This window comes from Terrapene carolina, unplaced genomic scaffold, assembly GCF_002925995.2.
Source record: "Terrapene carolina triunguis isolate 2854851 unplaced genomic scaffold, T_m_triunguis-2.0 Scaffold374, whole genome shotgun sequence".
NCBI classification, from domain to species: domain Eukaryota; kingdom Metazoa; phylum Chordata; order Testudines; family Emydidae; genus Terrapene; species Terrapene triunguis.
This window is the reverse complement of record NW_020664725.1, coordinates 691,607-710,229: the sequence shown is the minus strand read 5'-3', so window position 1 is coordinate 710,229 and position 18,623 is coordinate 691,607. Positions and strand designations below refer to the sequence as shown.

Below are 18,623 nucleotides of genomic sequence, written 5' to 3'. Positions count from 1 at the left end.
CACACACACACACACACACACACACACACACACACACACACACACACACACACGCCTTTTAATTGGATAGAAATTCTTTAGACTAAGGGCTTTTCAGAGGGATAAGGGAAAAAAGAAGTAAAAGGACTTTTTCTAATCCAGCATCTACTCTGCACACATCCCACAATGGCTGGATGTACTGTATATGCCACACTGTAGACAATGTGTTACATAGGACAGCAGTGCAAAGAACTGTACTTCCTCTTCACAATTCTATAGAAACACCCCAAAAGTTGTGCAATTTAGGAAATTGCCAACTCTCCGACTAGTATAAACACTTTCCCCCTCATTGCCAAACCACTGAGGCCCCGGTTATTACAGTAAACATGGATTCATTTTCTTTTGTTTGAAAATAGCCCATGAGGGTAGGGTGACCAGGTTTGAAGTTTTCGACCGGAACACCCGATTGAAAAGGGACCCTGGTGGCTCCAGTCAGCACCGCAGACCAGGCCGTTAAAAGTCCGGTTGGTGGTTGTGCAGAGCTAAGGCAGGCTAGTCGCTACCTGTCCTGGCTGGCACCGTGCTGCATCCTGGAAGCAGCCAGGAGGTCCGGCTCCTAGACGGGGCGGGGCGGGCGGCACGGGGCTCTGCGTGCTGCCCGAGCACCAGCTCCACACTCCCATGAGCCAATGGGAGCTGGGGGGAGAGGCAGTACCTGCAGGTGAGAGCGGCGCGTGATGCCTCCTGCCCCCCCCCCCCGGCCTAGGACCCAGACCTGCTGGCTGCTTCTGGGCATGCGCAGCACGGTGCCAGGACAGGCAGGCAGCCTGCGTTAGCTTTCCCACTGTGCCGCTGCCCGGGAGCTGCCCCAGGTAAGCCCACGCCCCAACCCTGAGCCCCCCACCCGGCAAACCCGGAGCACGCTCCTCCACCCCCAAACCCCTCATCCCTGGCCCCACCCCAGAGTCCTCATCCCCTCCTGCACCCCAACACCCTGCCTCAACCCGCAGCCCCCTCCCGCACTCCAAATCCCTTGGCCCCACCCCCCCAGCCTGGATCCCCCTCCTGCACCCCAAACCTCTCATCCCCAGCCCCATCCCAGAGCCATCACCCCCAGCCCAGAGCCCTCACCCCCCCCCACTCCAACTCCCTGCCCCAGTCCAGATCCCCCTCCCGCACCCTGAACCCCTCATTTCTGGCCCCACCCCAGAGCCCAAACCCCAGTTAGAGCCCACACCCCAACCCCCTGCCCAAGCTCAGTGAAAGTGAGTGAGGGTAGGGGAGAGCAAGCCACCGAGGGAGGGAGAACGTAGTGAGCGGGGTTTGGGGCCTCGGGGAAGAGGTGGGGCAGCAGTGGAGCCTTGGGGCAGCAGCCAGGCTAGGGTGTTCGGTTTTGTGTGACTAGAAAGTTGGCAACCCTACATCAGGGGTATATCTGCTGGCACTGTCATTGCTTTGGTGTTGATGGTGAAGTGTTATCCCTGCTGCCTAGGTTACTGCTAGCAGCTGTGGGTGATGCCTGGCTCCCAATCCACGTTCATAATGATAATTCATAGTCATTCATCATGACAGTGAATAGTCGTTGGGCCAGGGAGAAAGAAAGAATGATTCTGTAACCAAGTGGTTAAGGCCATCTCCCAAGATGTGGGAGACCCACATGCAAGTCCCTGCTCCAATGATTATTCAACAAGCTATATATAGTAAAATAGTTTCAACAGGAGAGATTGAGAGCTCAATATCAGAATATTCCATAGCCCATTGATTATGGCACTTTCTTGCAATATGGCAGAAACAAGTTCCCATCCCTTCTCCATATCAGGGGAGGAATTGAACCTCAGTGTGCTACATTCCAGGGGAGCCCCTAATAACCGGGCTCGAGGTTACAAGGAAGCCACTATCTCTCACCAGCATTTTGTGAATCTAGCTCTCCATTGCTTGGGTCAAAATGCATGAAATCAGAACAAACAAATTCAGATCAGTTCAAAATAACAAGGAAGAAAGAATGTGGCCTAGACTTACAGGATGAGGGACTCTGTCCTGGGAAGCAGCGACTCTGACAAAGGTTTGGAGGTTGTGGTGGATAATACGCTGAACATGCGCTCCCAGTGTGGCGCTGTGGCCGAAAGAGCTGATGTGATCCTGGAATGCATAAACAGGGGAATCGCGAGTAGAAGTAGACAGGTTATTTTACCTCTGTATTTGGCCCTGGTGCGACCGTTGCTGGAGTGGGATCGGAAAAGAGTCATGAGAATGATTAAAGGATTGGAAAAGATGCCTTATAGTGATGGACTCAAGCAGCTCAATTTATTTAGTTTAACAAAGAGAAGGTTAAGGGGTGACTTGATCCGTTTGTAAGTACCTATGGGGAATAGGTATTTGTTGATTGGCTCGTTAATCTAGCAGGAGTTTTCTCTCGTCCTCTTCCCCGTTGCACAGGTTGGAGTGGCATAAACTGAGTGCTTACAGTGCTGTTATCTACATAAATATACTCACATTTTCTTCTCAAGCACATGGTTAATTTCAGGGCTGAAGGTAGCTGATGTTAGGTGAATTAGTTTCTCATTTACAGCACTTTGAAGATATGAGCCTAGGTTCAGCACCTGAGCTCCACTGGGTCGTGCAGATGGCAGTAAGGCTGCAGGCTGCATGTGAAGGAAAGTCCATCAGAAGGCGGAACACAGTGATGCAAGCAGCCCAAGACATCTGCTCCAATGAAGAGCTCAGAACTGGCCAGCGAGGCCCTGACTTGGGAAGGGGTAAAGCCAGAAGATATGCTAATTCAGCCTAACCGGTGTGCCACTCTTGCCCATTGTGGCATGTTGTGTCCTGTATAAGTGCTGCTAACTATTATTCTTGTCCTTATATGTCCTTATATATCTTGACTTTAGCAAAGCTTTTGATATGGTCTCCCACAGTATTCTTGCCAGCAAGTTAAAAAAGTATGGATTGGATGAATGGACTATAAGGTGGATAGATTGTCTGACTCAACGGGTAGTGAGCAATGGCTCAATGTCTAGTTGACAGCAGGTATCAAGCGGAGTACCCCAGGGGTCGGTGCTGAGGCTGGTTTTGTTTAACATCTTTATTAATGATCTGGATGATGGGATGGATTGGACCCTCAGCAAGTTCGCAGATGACACTAAACTGGTGGGAGACATAGATACGCTGGAGGATAGGGATAGGGTCCAGAGTGACCTAGACAAATTGGAGGTTTGGGCCAAAAGAAATCTGATGAGGTTCAACAAGGACAAATGCAGAGTCCGGCACTTAGGACGGAAGAATCCCATGCACCGCTACAGGCTGGGGACTGACTGGCTAAGCAGCAGTTCTGCAGAAAAGGACTGGGGATTACAGTGGATGAGAAGATGGATATGAATTAGCAGTATGCTCTTGTTGCCAAGAAGGCTAACGGCATATTGGGCTGTATTAGCAGGAGCACTGCCAGCAGATCGAGGGAAGTGATTATTCCCCTCTATTCGGCACTGGTGAGGCCACATCTGGAGTATTGCGTCCAGTTTGGGCCCCCCACTACAGAAAGGATGTGGACAAATTGGAAAGAGTCCAGCGGAGGGCAACGAAAATGATCAGGTGGCTGGGGCACATGACTTACGAGGAGAGGCTGGGGGAACAGGGCTTGTTTAGTCTGCAGAAGAGAACAGTGAGGGGGGATTTGATAGCAGCCTTCAACTACCTGAAGGGGGGTTCCAAAGAGGATGGAGCTCGGCTGTTCTCAGTGGTGGCAGATGACAGAACAAGAAGCAATGGTCTCAAGTTGCAGTGGGGGAGGTCTAGGTTGGATATTAGGAAACACTATTTCACTAGGAGGGTGGTGAAGCACTGAAATGGGTTATTTAGGGAGGTGGTGGAATCTCCATCCTTAGAGGATTTTAAGGCCCAGCTTGACAAAGCCCTGGCTCGATGAGTTAGTTGGTGTTGGTCCTGCTTTGAGTAGGGGGTTGGACTAGATGACCTCCTGAGGTCTCGTCCAATCCTAATCTTCTATGATTCCATGATTCTATGATATGTCCATAGCCCTTTTTACCCTAAAGATCTTTACATGAGACATAAAATTGCAGGAAGTGGAAATAATAATCGAGGATTTTCTAAATCCTCCTGCTGTGGCTGGAACACCTGTTAGCAGCAGTGGGAGGCCTTCTGTAGGCTGGTGTTTATACCACAGCATTTTCTTGTTGATGTGAACAATTATTGACACTCACTCAAAGAGATGGATGGAGACCTTTTCTCTTGCAGAGGACCCAGAGGGTAATTTGGGGCATCCCTTCATCTGAGCCCAAGGTACTTCTCATGTGGGGGTTTACACAATTCTATCTGATGTGTCTATGAGGCCAAAAGAGTAGAAGTGAGGTGGTTCCTTCCATACGTAGATGATACACAGTTCTGTCTCTGTTTATTCAGTCCCTGCTGGCACAGTTGATAGATTTCCAATGTCTCCCCAAGCCAAAGGTTGGACATGGGGCAGAGGGTCTCATAGACTCATAGACTTTAAGGTCAGAAGGGACCATTATGGTCATCTAGTCTGACCTCCCGCATGATGCAGGCCACAAAAGCTGACCCACCCAATTTCCCTTATCTCAGCTGTTGAAGTCTCCAGATCGTGAGATTGTGGGTCAGTGCGGATAAGACACAGGTAATTTTGGTGGCCTGAGCAAATGGTGGAGATGATTTCTGAGCAAGTTTTGTCTGCCATTTGTTACTCAGCTGCCTGACTTGGATTTCTTCCATCTCCATCTACTTCATGATCAGATAGCAGCAGTAGCCCAGACTGTCTTTCCAACTGCACATTGCAAGAAGTTGGGGCTTTTGCTTTCAGATGTGGAGTTCAGCACTGCAGTGTCCACGCCATTGTTATCTCCACACTGGAGTAGCAGAATGTGCCCTACTTTGGGCTACAGTTGAAGACCACTCAGGATTTTCAGTTGATGCGGAATGTGGCTATTCACTTACCTGGGGCTACCTAATGGGAGCAGGTTCAACATGTGTGTGCTCTGTACTGGCTTCTGATTAGTGTCCAGGTGCTATTCTGGCACCCCTTCCTGCGAGGTCTCTGTCATCATTTTATCCTCTGGCAGTTGAGATCAGCTGAGAGGCTCAACCATATGCTCCCTGAATGTGCTCCACTTGGGACAGTTCAGCGAGTTCTTACTGGAGGCTTTTGGCCAATAGATCCTGAGTTTGCTGACCTCAGGGGCATGCTGCTAGGCATGTGGGTGGGGAAGGTATTGAGGAGATAGGACTTGGACTTTAGTTTTATGGCCTTTGAGTCTTTTACTGTTTGACATTGTGTTGATTTGAATATTCCTGCATTTATTCTTAAACTATAGATTTTATTTGTACCTTCAGCATGGGATGGGTTCATTATAGCAATCTATCTGACTAAGGAAACAGGCTTTCTGTGACACACTGAGGTGAGAAAGAACAGAAGGCAGTGCCATTCCGTAGAGGGGCTGACTGATGACTGCCACGAGTCAGACTGAGCCACAAAATGCTGTGCTAGTCAACTCCGCTATTTATAGCCCTTCATGGATTTTGCAGAGCAGATCGTGTGTGTTTTTCTTCAGATAAATCCGCAGAGTCACATGAAATTTGTGACAGGTTTACACCATTATTTCAAGATTCATAGCTGTAGGTTGCCATTGAGAGGAAACTGTCCATATCTTTCCAGCAAACTAAACACTCTTCCTGGAATATTTATGGTGGCTGAATAAGTTTGTTTCCCAAAGATAAATATAACACTATCGGCAACAGCTGTCTCTCATTTTTATTTGTTTTATGTTTGACTATAAGTCCAATGATCTAAACACATCAAAAGCAGACAACTGACTACATGTTTTAGTAAACAGGTTATATTATATAACACAGTTAAACAATGCTCCACACTGCCACCTTCTGCAAATATGCAGAAAGGAAGCCAGCAGCACATAAAGTAGCAAGTTCTACGGAGATGATCACTTACCATAAAATAAATGGCTGGCGTGTGCTAGGGGTTACTCATTCTTCCAATGTGAACAGTGAACTCCAGCTGAGCAACTGTTCTGCAGAGATTCCTCTCCCCCTGCAAAATGAATTCTCCGTGGGGGGTTTTCACCCACATGTCTACAGAGTTAAAGCCCTGAACTGTTCACCTTTCTCTAGCAGGGATGGCAGTTACAAAGCATTGCAGCTGGACTGTTCATGTTCTGGCTCCGGTCGGAAGGTTTAATCCAGGAGGGAGTCAGTGGAGTTAGCACATCTCTTGAGAAATCTGACATTCTCCACTTAATGGCAGGGTGGGTTTCTTTAAGTATTTTAAAGTGATGCATCCTTGGTAACGATTCATAAGGGTTCCTTTCACCTCTGAAAGCAACCAGTGCAATTTGAAGCTAAGGAATCTCAGTTATTAATTCTCCCAAATCTCTCTCTTTTAGTAATCGAAATATTTCATTTGCCAGCACAAACTTTCTTTACATGCTGCCATGCAACTTCACTATTCCGTCTATTTATATTTGCTATCCACAGAGCTGGCAACAGCATTATTGGTATTCAGCATCAATATTAATGCAAATGGCATCAAATATCATTATTAAGCCTTGGCGATATGAATATTGGTGTTTATTCAGCTGAAATCTAAGTTTTAATGTAGAATTCTTAAGATTTAGAGCAACAGGTTCTCCTTGAAAGTAACTAAGTTTTTTTCTCATGCTATTTCACAGTCTAGCAAAAGGGAAAATAATTACTATAAACCTGATGCTTCTGGAGCTCACTAGGTGTTTTCCATAACCCGAAAATAAGAGCTGTAGTTTTTTCTTCCACATGATGCAAGGTATTTCCTTGCATATAACCTTCCTTCCCCTTTTTTGGTTTGAGAAAGGACCCCTTCCCGCATTCCGTGGGTCATTGGGTAATAAGGCAGAATAGTTTAAGAAGTAATTGTGCCTAGAGTTTTACCTTCCTTGCCCAAAACAATCAAGGACTGTCTGTCATGCTTCTTTCGTGGCCCATAATACTTCAGCATGATGTAGAATCACTGTATTTTGTGGGTTTGCAGACTCTGTGTGGAACCAGCTGTATGTAGTAGCAGCTTTATAGCAGAGACTTAGGCCGGGTCTACACTTAAAACGTAGATTGACAGAGCTATCGCACTTGGGTGTGAAAAAAAAATCCATGCTCCTGCATGCCATAGCTATGCCAGCTTAGTCCCTAGTGTAGACGCAGGTTGGTTAACAGAAAAATGCTTCCATCACCCAAAGTACCATCTCCTTGGGAGGTGGAGTTCCTTTCTCTCTCGGTGGTCTGCATCTCACTCTGGAGTTACAGCAGCATAATGATGACACCATAACTACGCAGCTATATCGCCTGTAGCGTAGACATGGCCTCAAATACAACATAGAATCTCAGGGTTGGAAGGGACCTCAGGAGGTCATCTAGTCCAACCCCCTGCTCAAAGTGGGACCAATCCCCAGATAGATTTTTGCCCCAAATCCTTAAATGGCCCCCTCAAGGATTGAACTCACAACCCTGGGTTTAGCAGGCTAATGCTCAAACCACTGAGCTATCCCTCCCCATGCTTCCTTCTGGACTGCTGAAGACATTTGAAATCTCTGCCTAGTGATCATGAGCCATTTATCATAACACAATTCTTATTCTGCATTTTCATGACAGTCACTAGACATTGCACAGAAGCTCATTTTCCCCTAGGACATATTGCAGTTATCTTAGGTGAGAATCTTGACCTCAAGGTGTCATTTGTTTCAGAGCAAACAGTTATATTAACATGGCTGTTGTTATTGTTTTAGGTGTTTGTAATGTCATCGATTTGGGGTCTGTCTTCCTGTTAATTCAAGCTTTCTACACTCAAATTACTCCTCTCAAGTTATTCTAACCTAAGTGAGAGTGGGCATATTGCACAATAACACTGAAGTTGCTGTGTCCACACTGGCATTGCAGTTACTCATGTGGCACTAAGACTTCTGGAGGCACATCCCAGTGTTCTTAGCACTGCAGTAAACTTAACTGTTCCATTAATTCTTTCCCAGTGAATTGTAGGAGAACTTGTCTGTCCTTTTTGGGCACACAAGGGAAGTTGTGGGAAGGTACTGGAGGAGCAGTGGCACTCGATTGCCGGTAGCCTGCAGCCACACTACAGAGTGATCATGTTGGCAGTTAACTTTTGCTCACCCAAGTTTTAGCCTCCTCTTGGTCCAGCCAACTAGAGTGAAGGGTTTTTGTGGGTGAATGGGACTTGAGTTAGGGGCAACGTGTGAGTTTTAACTCAAGTTAAAGTTAATCTAAATCTGCTATGCTGTAGTTTGAACCCATTGCCTCTTGTCCTGCCCTCTGTGGCAAGAGAGAACACTTTTTTCTCCATCTTTTTTATGGCAGCCTTTCAAGTATTTGAAGACAGCTATTGTATCCCACCTTAATCTCCTCTTTTCCAAACTAAACATATCCAGTTCCTTCAGCCTCTGCTCGTATGGTTTGCATTCCATCCCTTTGATCATCCTTATTGCTCACCTCTGGATACTTTCCAGTTTCTCCACCTCCTTTCTATACAGTGGTGACCAAAACTGGACACAGTCCTCCAGCTGAAGCCTAACCAGCACCAAGTAGAGCAGTACTATCACCTCCCAGGGCTTGCATGCTATACCTCTGTTAACCAAACATAAAATTGCATTTGCTTTTTTTTTGCAACAGCTGTTGACTCATGTTGAGATTGTAATACACCACAACTCCCAGATCCTTCTCAGCAGTGCTGCTGCCAAGCCAGTTATCCGCCATTCTGTATTTGTGCATTTGGTTTTTCTTCCCTAAATGTAGCACCTTACATTCATTTTGTTGAATTTCATGTAGTTGTCTATAGCCCAGTTCTCTACTTTATCAAGATCCCTTTGAATTTTAGCTCTATCCTCCAATGTGTTGGTAACTTTGTGTCCTCTGCAAATTTGGTCAGTGTGATCTCTATTCCTACATCCAGGTCACTGATAAAGATGTTAAACAACAGCAGACCCAGAAAAGATCGATGTTAAACCCCACTTGAGAGCTCCCTCCAATCTGACATTCCGTTAATAGTTACTCTTTGTTTGCAGTTGTTTAACCAATTACATATCCACTTAATGGTAGTTCCACCGAGCCCACATTTCTCCAGCTTACTTATCCAGAATGTCATGTGGGACTGTGTCAAAAGCCGTGCTGAAGTCCAGGCATTCCTCCTAACCACCAAAGAAGGAAATCAAGCTGATTTGGCATGATTTGTTCTTGGTAAATCCATGCTGGCTGCTAGTGATTACCCCTTCATCTTCCAGGTACTTGCAAATTGAATGTTTTATACATTGTTCTAGTAGCTTCCCAGGTACCGTGTTTCCCCGAAAATAAGACAGTGTCTTTTATATTAATTTTTGCTCCCAAAGATGCGCTAGGTCTTATTTTCAGGGGAGGTCTTATTTTTCCTGGAGCTTCGGGGCCTTATATTCCGGGGTGGCCTTATTATCGGGGAGGTCTTATTTTCGGGGGATGTCTTATATTACAGCGAGAGGCAAAACTGGAAGTAGGTCTTATTTTCGGGGAAACAGGGTATCAAGGTGAGGCTGACTGGTCTATAGTTCCCCAGCTCCTCCTTTTCCCCTTTTTTAAAGATGAGCACTATATTAGCCCTTTTCCAGTCTTCCAGGACCTCTCCTGTTATCCATGAGTTTGCAAATATTATTGCCAGTGGTTCTGAGATTTCTTCAGTACTCTTCAGCTAATTCCTTCAGTACCCTGGGGTGAATAGCATGAGGCCCTGATGATTTGAATTCATTCAAATTGGTCAGGAGGTCTTTGCATCCCTTCCCCTTTTTTGTCTATGGTAACTTTGCTAATCGTCTGGTCAAATGTTACTTTTTGTGAGAAGACTGAAGCAAAGTAGGCACTGAGCAGCTCTACCTTTCTATCATCTTCCATTCCCAACTCACCCTCTCCATTGAGCAGTGGACCGACACTGTCCTTGACCTTTCTTTTTTGTCTGACATATTTGTACAACCCCTTCTTGTTGTCTCTCACATGTCTTGTCAGCTGTAACACATTCCTTGCCTTGGCTTTCCTGATTTTCTCCCTACATGCTCATGCTATTCCCATGTATACTTCCTTGGTGACATGCCTCTCCCTCCATTTCCTGTATGTATGGTGTTTAGATAGCTAAAAAGCTCCTTGTGCAACCACATTGACCCCCATGGCTCTTCTTATCTTTCTTGTATGTCAGAATAGCTTGACGTTGAGTCCCTTTTTTAGGAACTGCCCCTTTAACTCATTTTCTTCCTAATTGGTCTTTCCCTGGGGCCTTGCCTGATATTTCTCTGAGTTGGTTGAAATCCACCTTTCTGAAGTCCAGTGTCCTTGTTTTGCTGTCCACATGTCTTCCTTTCCATAGGATCTTGAATTCGATTAGATCATGATCACTTCCTCCCAAGTTCCGGACCCCCTTCACATTCGCAACTAATTCATCCCTGCTGGTCAAAACCAGATGCAAAATGAATGACCCTGAAGTTGTTTCCTCAACAATCTGAATCAGAAAGTTGTCCCCTACACACGCTAAGAATTTACAGGACATATTATGTTTTGCAGTAGTAGTCTTCCAACAGATATCAGGGAAGCTTTTTTTGCCTCGGTCTTCACAGACAAGGTCAGCTCCCAGACTCCTGCACTGGGCAGCACAGTATGGGGAGGAGGTGAGCAGCCCTCAGTGGTGAAAGAACAGGGTTAAGGTCTATTTAGAAAAGCTGGACATGCACAAGTCTGGATACAATGCATCCGAGGGCACTGAGGGATTTGGCTGATGTGATTGCAGAGCCATTGGCCATTATCTTTGAAAACTCGTGGCGATTGTGGGAGGTCCTGGACAATTGGAAAAAGGCAAATATAGTGCCCATCATTAAAAAAGGGAAGGAGGAGAATCTGGGGAATTACAGACCAGTCAGCCTCACCTCTGTCCCCGGAAAAATCATTGAGCAGGTCCTCAAGGAATCCATTTTGAAGCACTTGGAGGAGAGGAAGGTGATCAGGAACAGTCAGCATGGATTCACCAAGAGCAAGTCATGCCTGACCAAGCTCATTGCATTTTATGATGAGATAAGTGGCTCTGTGGATATTGGAAAAGCGATGGACGTAATTGATACACCTTGACTTTAGCAAAGCTTTTGATACGGTCTCCCACAGTATTCTTGCCAGCACGTTAAAAAAGTATGGCTTGGATGAATGAACTGTAAGGTGTCTAGAAAGCTGGCTAGATTGTCGGGCTCAACGGGTAGTGATCAACGGCTCAATGTCTAATTGGCAGCCGGTGTCAAGCAGAGTGCACCAGGGGTTGGTCTTGGGGCTGGTTTTGTTCAACATCTTTATTAATGATCTGGATGATGAGATGGATTGCACCCTCAGCAAGTTCGTGGATGACAGTAATCTGGGAGGAGAGGTAGATACACTGGAGGGTAGGGATAGCGTCCAGAGTGACCTAGACAAATTGGAGAATTGGGCCAAAAGAAATCTGATGAGGTTCAGCAAGGACAAGTGCAGAGTCCTGCACTTAGGATGGAAGAATCCCAGGCACTGCTACAAGCTGGGGACTGACTGGCTAAGCAGCAGTTCTGCAGAAAAGGACCTGGGGATTACAGTGGATGAGAAGCTGGATATGAATTAGCAGTGTGCCCTTGTTGCCAAGAAGGCTAACGGCATATTGGGCTGCATTAGTAGGAGCATTGCCAGCAGATCGAGGGAAGTGATTATTCCCCTCTATTCGGCACTGATGAGGCCACATCTGGAGTATTGCATCCAGTTTTGGGGCCCCCTCTACAGAAAGGATGTGGACAAATTGGAGAGAGCCCAGCGGAAGGCAACGAAAATTATTAGGAGGCTGGGGAACATGACTTATGAGGAGAGGCTGAGGGAACTGGTCTTATTTAATCTGCAGAAGAGAAGTGAGGGGGGTTCCAAAGAGGATGGATCTAGAGTGTTCTTAGTGGTGGCAGATGACAGAACAAGAAGCAATGGTCTCAAGTTGCAGTGGGGGAGGTCTAGGTTGGATATTAGGAAACACTATTTCACTAGGAGGGTGATGAAGCACTGGAATGGGTTACCTAGGGAGGTGGTGGAATCTCCATCCTTAGAGGTTTAGTAGGACCCATAAACTTGTGATCTTCAAATGGCTTCCCTGGTGCAGCTCTTTACACTGAGTTTCCAGCAGATATTCACAGTTCTCATCATTGCTGGTGATATTTGACGCTTTCACAAAGTCAGAAAATCAGGAAGCCCCCTTGAAGAAAATGTTTGAAAGAATCTTTGTAATTTAAAAAAATGTGTTTTGCACCAACAACTCCTGGTCTCCTTCTCCTCCACCTTCCCCCAAGGCTGCAGCCAGCAGCAGAGAATGGGAGAGTTCTTTCTGCCACTCAGCAGTGACTCCTCTGGGATATAGCTAGGGTGTGAAAAAAATCTTCTCTGGTCCTCTTGTGCTTGAGGTGGGTGGGAGGGAGATGTGAAGGACAGTCTCAATTGTGTGTGTGCGCATGTGCGTTTGTGTGCACAAGTATATATGAATGTGAGTGTGCGCATGTAGGGACATAACCCTTCTGCCAGCGGTGTCTGGATCAGTATCTAGGGGCTCCTCTTGACATTAAAAAACAATCGGCTCAAGCCCTACCCAGAAATCTGGGAAAACTAACCACTACCCTGGGGTACCTTTTAAGAGGCAATACTTGCCCACTCACAAGCACAGAGTCTGTGTGGAACAAAATACATCTATTATTAAGAGGGAGAGGGAACTCCACAGTGATTCAAAAGTGTGCAAACCATAAGTAAACACCTGCCCCACAATAGCTTGGGCAGTGTCCATGATCTCAGTGTGTGAAAGTCCAACAGACGAATGTCCCTTTAACATGCCACTCCCTTTCCCTTTGCTGCACCGTTCTCATGGCTGGTTGTCTGAAGTCAGCCATGTTACAGACTTCAGGGTGTGTTCATGTGGGTTCACCTCCCATTCCTGAAGAGGGCAGGGTTGCCGCCACAGCTCACCATGGCTGTCACTGTTGTCTCTGCCACTTCTTGCTGCAGCTGCCTTTGCTGCTTCTCACTGCTGTCTCTGCCACTACTCACTGCTGCTGCTTGCTGCCACTTCTGCTTCTAGATATGCTGCTACCACTGAGCCCAGTTCTCAGTGATTTCAGCAGGCAGTGAGGAACCTCACTGCTGTTGCATCCTCTGCATTGTCTTATACTCAACACTGTCCCCACACAAGGTCTAAAGTTCAGCCCCCTAGACCTGCTCAGAAGTGATTACAGCTCTGGTGATCCCGGAGTAGGAATAAGGACTTTAAAGTGAGTCTGACCAGCTTTACCTTTAAACACTGAAAGTGGTGGGATAAATAGTATCTAGGATTCTTTAAACACAGTGCATAGCAGTAGACAGGAACACTTGTTCCTTGTCCCCCAGTGGCCCCAAACAGCCAAAATTGAACATTTTGGCAAAGCAGGTCTGTCGGCTGAGCACCTAGCAGAGTAGGTGTGTCTATGCAAATACAGTCTTTTCCCTCAGTTCATCAACAGATGGCCGGGGAGAGCTCAGTCATACCCTGGCTTACAGAGGGAAGGCTGTATCTTGTTTGGAAAATTCCATATATTGACAGCAGAGGAGGGAGAAGCACTTTTCCAGGGGGCTGCAGGGGATTTTGCTCTACGACATCATTAATATGCTGAAAACGTAGCGCAGAGATTCTGACACAAACTGCTGAGCAGCCAGTCTGAGATCATGCCTCTCCAGCCAGGTCTTGGACTCTTACGAACAAAACGTAGCATTCCGGAAAAGGAGAGAGGTCAGGACACTTATCTGATGAACTAAACAGGATTTTGCCGCAAGAAGAATTGCGGAGTTCTCACAATTGATTTTGGTTGTATTCCTCAGCTCTATCCCAGGAGCATTTGCAGGGGGTCAGCAGCAGTGGCAACTTAGGTATTCTCCTTGACCAGACTTCTCCACTTCTTGAAAATTCCTTAGGGATCTCATTGTATTCTATGCTCCTTCAAAGCTGGGCTCCCTTGTTGCTGGCCACTTGTTCCCTATAGAGGGAAGTTTCCCAGTTACCTTGACGGTCCTAGTAATCTGGAACATATTTCTGCACTGCCAGGCCTGTCCCCAAATTCACAGGTAGACACAGACAACCTTCGACATTTTCCTGTCGTCCTACCCCAAAACCTGTTGCCCAGAGTCTGCCTGTCTGTCTACATTCCTATATTGCATCCTCCATCATGGTCTCTGAGCGCCTGATGGATGGTTCTGAAGCCCTGCTAGGCAGGAGCTCCAATGAAACAGCTTTTCCAAAGGGTTCAACTTGTGTTCTTCACCTATAGTTTTATCTTTGCATCTAAAAAGAAACTGCATCAGAACTCAGTTAAACAGGACGTCAAACATTTTTCTCGGATCATAGAATCATAGAACATCAGGGTTGGTAGGGACCTCAGGTCATCTAGTCCAACCCCCTGCTCAAAGCAGGACCAATCCCCAACTAAATCATCCCAGCCACAGCTTTGTCAAGCCTGACCTTAAAAACCTCTAAGGAAGGAGATGCCACCACCTCCCTAGGTAACGCATTCCAGTGCTTCACCACCCTCCTAGTGAAAAAGTTTTTCCTAATATCCAACCTAAACCTGCCCCACTGCAACTTGAGACTATTACTCCTTGTTCTGTCATCTACTACCACTGAGAACAGTCTAGATCCATCCTCTTTGGAACCCCCTTTCAGGTAGTTGAAAGCAGCTATCTAATCCCCCCTCATTCTTCTCTTCTGCAGACTAAACAATCTCAGTTCCCTCAGCCTCTCCTCATAAGTCAAGTGCTCCAGCCCCCAATCATTTTTGTTGCCCTCCTCTGGACTCTTTCCAGTTTTTCCACATCCTTCTTGTAGTGTGGGGCCCAAAACTGGACACACTACTCCAGCTGAGGCCTCACCAATGTCGAATAGAGGGGAATGATCACGTCCCTCGATCTGCTGGCAATGCCCCTACTAATACACCCAAAATGCCGTCAGCCTTCTTGGTAACAAGGGCACACTGTCGACTCATATTCAGCTTCTTGTCCACTGTAACCCCTAGGTCCTTTTCTGCAGAACTGCTGCCTAGCCATTCGGTCCCTATTCTATAGCAGTGCATGGGATTCTTCCGTCCTAAGTGCAGGACTCTGCACTTGTCCTTGTTGAACCTCATCAGATTTCTTTTGGCCAAATCCTATAATTTGTCTAGGTCCCTCTGTAGCCTATCCCTACCCTCTAGCATATCTACCACTCCTCCCAGTTTAGTGTCATCTGCAAACTTGCTGAGGGTGCAATCCACGCCATCCTCCAGATCATTAATGAAGATATTGAACAAAACCGGCCCCAGGACCGACCCTTGGGGCACTCCGCTTGATACCGGCTGCCAACTAGACATGGAGCCATTGATCACTACCCGTTGAGCCCGACAATCTAGCCAGCTTTCTATCCACCTTATAGTCCATTCATCCAGCCCATACTTCTTTAACTTGCCAGCAAGAATACTGTGGGAGACCGTATCAAAAGCTTTGCTAAAGTCGTGTTACACATGATCTCCATCTTGGTACACATAACAAAATTCATTCCGCACATGGGTGGGAAAAATTAGAGGGAACACCCACCCTGAGTCCATCCTTCCTCTCAGTCAGCCTTTTTGGAATACATTATTTTAGATTCTGTACCTCCATATTTGGCCATCTCAGAGCCATTGCTGATATTGCTTGCTCCCTTATTTATGAATGAGGCTAGCTTTATTTTTGCCTCTTATTTTCCAGTTGCTCTTATCATCCGGTGTTCTCAGTTCATATAATGCTAAATTAATGGTCACTGCTAGCAAGCCTACGGATTATTTCCATAGTCATGAACAATTTATTTCTCTTAACAAGAGGTAGATTCAAGAGGAGTTTTCCTCTGCCCGATTCTCTACCTTCTGGATGAGGAGGCTGCCCATTACCATCACTCTGTTTGCTACCCTATAGACTTTAGAGCAAGTTAAAATCCACACAAGGCAGAGTGTCTTATGGTTTGAACTTCCAGTAAGTTTTTGTTCTCACAGCACTCAGCTCCCACTGAGTGCCCCTGAGAGGAGAGGCACTGGGGAGTGAGTTCTCTGCCCTGACCCTAGTGCAGGTTAGAACAGCCTGACAATAGTCCCTAGGGCCACTGCCTTTCCCCACCCATCACCTTGACACATTGTGTCTTTGATTTCTTTGTAGAAGTTCTCCAGCATTCTACAGTGACTGATTACCAATTCCTTTCTTCTCCTCTGTCCTGATAGTGAAGGATGCATGAAGGTATCTCCTTCTACATTGTTAGCTTTTTTGTCTGCTGCTGCACATTGAGTGGATGTTTTCAGAAAATTATTCACAATGACTCCAAGATCTCTTTCTTGAGTGGTATTAGTTAATTTAGACCCCATCTTTTTGTGTGTATAATTGAGATTATGTTTCCAATGTTCATTACTTTGAATTTATCAAATTGAATTTCATCTGCCACTTTGTTGCCAAATCACCCAGTTCTGTGAGATCTGCAGTCTGCTCTGGACTTAACTATCTGGAGTAATTTTGTATCATCTGCAAATTTTGCCACATCACTATTTACTCCTTTTTCCAGATCATTATGAGTCAAAGCCAGACTATTGCAATGGTGAAATCTTTTGAAGGTTTTACACTCCAACAAATATCTATTTACTGTCCACAAGCTTGGAGGCTTTCCCTCCATGGCTTTTGTTCAGTATCAAAAAATAACTAAGTGTCTGGTCTCTGCCAACCCAATTTCCCTTCCTCTAGGATTATTTATTCAAGTCATAATGCTGAATTGGTGACATCACAGTCAGTGCATGGCAACAGACTGTGATACTGCAATGGCATCAGCACAAGGGGCCACAACTGGTTCCACCCCAGGGCTGCTCTTATTAACAGGACCACTTCCTCTCAATATTTCCTCACTTGCAGTTAGGCTCATAGTTATTTGCATCCCACACAGGGCCGGCTCCAGGCACCAGTGAAGGAAGCAGGTGCCTGGGGCGGCCAATGAAAAGGGGCGGCACTCCGTCCGTTATTGGGGCGGCATGTCTGGGTCTTCAGCAGCAATTCGGCAGCGGGTCCTTCAGTCCCTCTCTTCATCTTCAGCAGCACTTCAGCGGCAGCTCAATCGTTTTGTTTTGTTTTTTCCTTCGCTACTTGGGGCGGCAAAAAAGCCGGAGCCGGCCCTGTGTGGGATGCAAATAACTATGAACCTAACTGCAAGTGAGGAAATATTGAGAGGAAGTGATCCTGTTAACAAGAGCAGCCCTGGGGTGGAGCTGCTCTGGTTAACAGGACCAGAATGGTTACCTGGGGAGCAAAGAATGTCGTCTCTATATGTCTATTACATGATGATATGTAAAAAGGTAGAGAGATTTTTCAGTTTGCCTAAAGCAGTAAATCTCCTAGATTTAACATTGTGTAGGGTTATCTTTTAATACTATAAATGGATATGTTTGGAAAGGTTTTGAATCAGAAGACAGCAGATGGGAATGAAACTGACTTAGTCATTCAATGTTTGACTAATTGGTGACCCTGTACTCTTCTGTCCTCTTGACAGATTTTCAGATCTATTGTTGCAAGTTGTACTGTGAGTAATGTTAGTCCCAGGCTGATATGCCACAAGATAAATGGGGCCTACCTGTGAGGAGAATGTGCATGAAGCTATAGAAATATTTCTAAAAGTACAGTAGAGTTGGTTGATGCAATGGCTCCGTGTTTGTTTACTCTCACAATAAAGCAAGAGTTTGTACCGAGCATTCTGGCAATTGGCAATGAACAATAACAATGCTCGTACGCCTACTTTTGACTAATATTTCAGGCCTGAGCTGATCACAAGCTTGAAATATTTCGGGACAGTCTCCCTCTCACCCAGTTTCCTTTGGCAACATGATCACCTCCTGAATAGTGAGGAGATGGATTTGTGTTTTCATAGTGTGTCTTGGAGTCAGGATTTTGGATTTGTACAATTAGCACAACTATGCCACTTCAAACAACAACAAAACGCAGCCATCTTAGAGCGTCAGTACTGAACTGCTTTGAGTCTGAGTAATTCTAACGGCAGAAGCTCATTTGTAGGGGCCACATAGGAAAATGACTCAATAGGCTGAGCTCATTGGCAGGACCAGTGCAGGAATGATAGGCTGAAGGAGGGGTGCTGCGTCATGCCCTGAAGGCAGCGTTCACTCGGGAGCAGGCAGTGTCTCATCTTTTGACTGACTTGTCCTTTTTTTTTTTTTTTTTTTTTTTTTTTTTTTTTTTGTTAATCAAGCTGAACTTTCTCCCATCAACAGGTTCTAGATGTGAATCAATCCCATGATGCAACATGTCTCCCCAGCACCAGCTCTGACAATGATGGCCACACAGAGTGTGCCCCCTCCCCCTTACCAAGACAGCCAGCAGGTGAGTGTGCTGCAGAGCTCACATCCAACACCACCCTTCAAACATGCAGCAGCAGCGAGGCTTGGCCAGGGGCTTTCCATGCATTTCCACGTATAGCCTTTGTAGAAGCGTTTGGAGTGTTGCAGAAAAACAGCAGGGGACTTAGCGCCAAAGAAAAAATTCCTTATGGATCGGTA

General features: G+C 46.1%; 1 protein-coding gene across 4 annotated transcripts in view; it reads left to right on the top strand.

Moving 5' to 3' along the window:
- The window catches only part of PKNOX2 (PBX/knotted 1 homeobox 2), a 676,497-nt gene that overhangs the window by 326,420 nt on the left and 331,454 nt on the right, over nt 1–18,623 (top strand). For 3 of the 4 annotated variants that reach the window (XM_026657858.1, XM_026657857.2, XM_026657860.1), the window contains one exon: nt 18,339–18,447. The exons of the other annotated variant lie outside the window; for it this stretch is intronic. In XM_026657858.1, the coding sequence (XP_026513643.1) occupies nt 18,361–18,447 (87 nt within the window). In that variant the 5' untranslated portion in view covers nt 18,339–18,360. The remainder of the gene's footprint in view (nt 1–18,338; nt 18,448–18,623) is intronic. 4 annotated transcript variants of the gene reach the window in all.